We start from the raw sequence: 3112 nt of genomic DNA on the forward strand, positions 1-3112 counted from the left end.
AGCGCGAGACTTACAATAACGAACCAGACTGAAAATGAGACAGATTAAATTGACATCATATATTTCTTAGCTATGCACCAACTAGCCAAACAAATGCTATGAATTCTGTCATTTATGATGGAAGCTAGATAAAAATTGTATAATTACTGAAGTGAGTCATCTAGTTAAATGGCACTCCTATATGGACAAATTGATTTCAATGCAAGATTAATGGCCTTTTGCTGCTGGTTTAAATGCCTGCCAAAGACCAAACTATGTCGTTGCTAAGCATCATTAATGGATTAAAATAGGGGTTCTGCGTAATTCCTACAGAGTATCTTCAAACAGAGTGTTTAGTTTGGCACTAGCCTAGCACTTTTAGCCCTACTAACACATGGATCAGGGCAGCCCACACCTGTGAGGGAGGTTAATGCAATCCCAGGAATTCTTTCAAAAGCTCACAGGTTTTTTTGTGGATGACTTCGCGGAGCTTGCGCACGCGCCGGACGCTGGAGGTGCCCACAAAGCTGTCTGGCTGTAGGACGGCCATGCCATTGTGGACATCCCCCATGATGATGAGCTGGCCATCCACTGTAGTCATGTTGGGACATGGGCAGCTCCAGTCCATGTTCAAAAGCGTGATTTCTAGTGGTTCCTTGCCCAGGAATTTTAATCCCATTTTTTCATCCTTGAGGATCTCCTCCACTGTCACCAGGGCGTGTCCTGAGTCTTGGTCTTCGGTCAGCTCCGTGATGCGGCCTAGGATGACAAAGTCACTTTTGCAGAAGCTGGTCACCAGCTTCTGGCGGGGTTTGCAGGCCTTGCAGTGCGTGTTCTTTGGGAAGGGGCACATCTCCTCACAGGCCTCCCGGCTCTCAAAGTTGTTCTCGTTGCCTCCACACCCACCGTAGATGAAGGACTGGCACTGCTTTGTCAAGCTGTTGTAAGCCCACCTGGGCTCGTAGGCCTTGCAGTGGCCTTGAAGGGCTGGCAGGTTGCAGATGTTGATGGGGCCGTTCATGCACGTTAGCATGCAACTCTCATAGGTCTCAAAGTGGTTGAGGTTGCTGTTGCAGTTCCCATAGATGAAAGTAAAGCAGTTGTTTTTCTTGGCATCATAGTACCACCTGGTCTGCTCTTCCCCACAGTCTTCGCTGTCCGGCTGCTTCAGGCACTCGTCGGTTGGAAAACGTGTTTTGTTCTGGGAAGCTTCCTTGGATGTGGGCTCTCCTCTGATGACTGACAAAGGGAAATCTGCCCGCAGGAGGCCACCACTGTTCTGGGCAGTGCAGGTGTAGATGCCCGCATCCTGCAGCTGCGTGTTGTAGATGACCAGCTGGGCGATGTTGGTGACCACGACATTCCCTCTGACGTGGTTTGGCTTCATGATGACCTTGTCCTTCCCATCGACCTGCTTCTCCCATGTGATTTCTGGCTTGGGTCTCCCTGTGACGTCGCAGAGGAAGCTGACGGTCTCTCCCACGTAGACAGAATGATGGACGGGGTTGTTCACCAGGGCAGGTGGCAGGATGTCAACGACTGTTGTCTCGGAGTAAATGGTGGTAGGACGAGCTGTTGTTTCTGGGGGTATGGGGCTGGTGTTTGGCCAGGTGAGATGGTACCTACAGGTGACCACGTTCAATGTAATGCCTTTGATGCAGGCCTCTGCATCCATGTAGCACTTGTTGTAGTAGGTGAGCCCGTCAGAGGCACAGGTGAAGCTTGGCTCCTTCTCACACCTGTCCTTGCACTTGCAGACAGGCTGCCCATCCCAGATGTCACACTCTGAGCCTTGCTGGATGCACATGAAGCGGTCACAGGTTGCCTCTTTGGGCATCCCCACAGGCCCCTTTTTCCCCTTGATGTCCATGTACCGAGCGGCCACACAGCTCTTGGTTCCACAGACATTGGGGCAGCACTTCTCAAAGGTTTCACACTCCTGTGGGGGAGGAAAAAAGCCTGATCATTACTGGGAACAGAGTAAAGGCCATTTTGGAGACTCAGCAAGCAGAGAGCCCAGAAACTCAGCTCTGCCACAGATATCTGTGGTGTGAAACTCAGTGGCCCCACTGTTAGTGAATAGAAACATTGCCTCAGCATTTCCCAGGGGGTTCTGAAGTGCTGAAGGAGAAGACTGTTGGGAAGAAAAATGTAATTCTCTTTCTTAAATACAAACCTCCTCATAAGTCTTCACCTCAGAGTCACATGGACTGCTTGACTATGAACCCACCACCCCCCTTCCGTGCTCTCTGAAATGCCTGAGGACAAGCCCTGAGAAACAAGAGCAGATGGAAAGTCTTATCATATGGCTGTAGGCAGTAATCCTTCTTATTTTCCACAGAAGTATGTTAAGTATTATTTGAATTCCCTGAGACTAACAGCCGACTCTTAGAGGTGAAACTGCCAAGGCTTTGTAATTGTTCACATTGTAGAGGAAATAATAGAATACCTCAAAAGTAAGGTAATACTTGCTCCAAAATTCTATGCAACTTAGAAAAACAAACCCCAAATAGCTCTCTGTCCTATTTTCGTCCTATTTTCAAATGCTGCATCACTCTTCTAGTGATTTATTACACTCCGCCTCGGCTACAGTCAGCTCTAAATGGTGGTTAATTTTAGCAGAATTTTCATCTTCTGTGCAGTAAAGGTATTTGATATGTGTGATCAGGGTTGCAGGGTGGTTATGGATTACTTCAAGGGACCAGGAAAACTGCTACCATGTACCCAACAGGGCACACTTCCACTGTGTGTTAAACCTCTACAAGCCCCCTAAAATCTATCAGCTTTTTTTGTAAGTGAGAACAAAATGTTCTTAAGCTACCAAGCTAAAGACCTTCTCCTTCGTCCAGTATCCTTTCCTTATTGGGAAAAAGATGACCTAATACAAAAACTTCCCATTTCCAGCTGCACGTTACTAGTTTCAGAAACAAAGCTAGAAACCAGGACTGGGGAGGTTTTCAGCTGGGGTTAAGGAGTGTGGCTTGGCAGAATCCTTGGTTCTGCAGTACACTCACTCCATCCAAAGTCCCAGGACTCCATGCTGCCACACTAGGCAAAAGGAGTATTTGTAGCCAGTGGCTTCTGGCTTTCAAGTTTTGACCAGTAAATTATTAAAACATCATTGTCTGCTGCT

The 3112-nt window shown here is 47.8% G+C and overlaps 1 protein-coding gene across 1 annotated transcript; it reads right to left on the reverse strand.

Annotated features, from left to right (window-relative positions):
* Nucleotides 1-406: 406 nt before the first annotated feature.
* Nucleotides 407-1864, reverse strand: WFIKKN2 (WAP, follistatin/kazal, immunoglobulin, kunitz and netrin domain containing 2). The gene has a single exon (XM_066332457.1). The coding sequence runs from the start codon at nt 1847-1849 to the stop codon at nt 407-409; it is 1443 nt and encodes a 480-aa protein (XP_066188554.1). The 5' UTR covers nt 1850-1864.
* Between the last annotated feature and the right edge of the window lie 1248 nt (nt 1865-3112).

Source organism: Sylvia atricapilla, chromosome 18 (assembly GCF_009819655.1).
Source record: "Sylvia atricapilla isolate bSylAtr1 chromosome 18, bSylAtr1.pri, whole genome shotgun sequence".
Lineage (NCBI taxonomy): Eukaryota > Metazoa > Chordata > Aves > Passeriformes > Sylviidae > Sylvia > Sylvia atricapilla.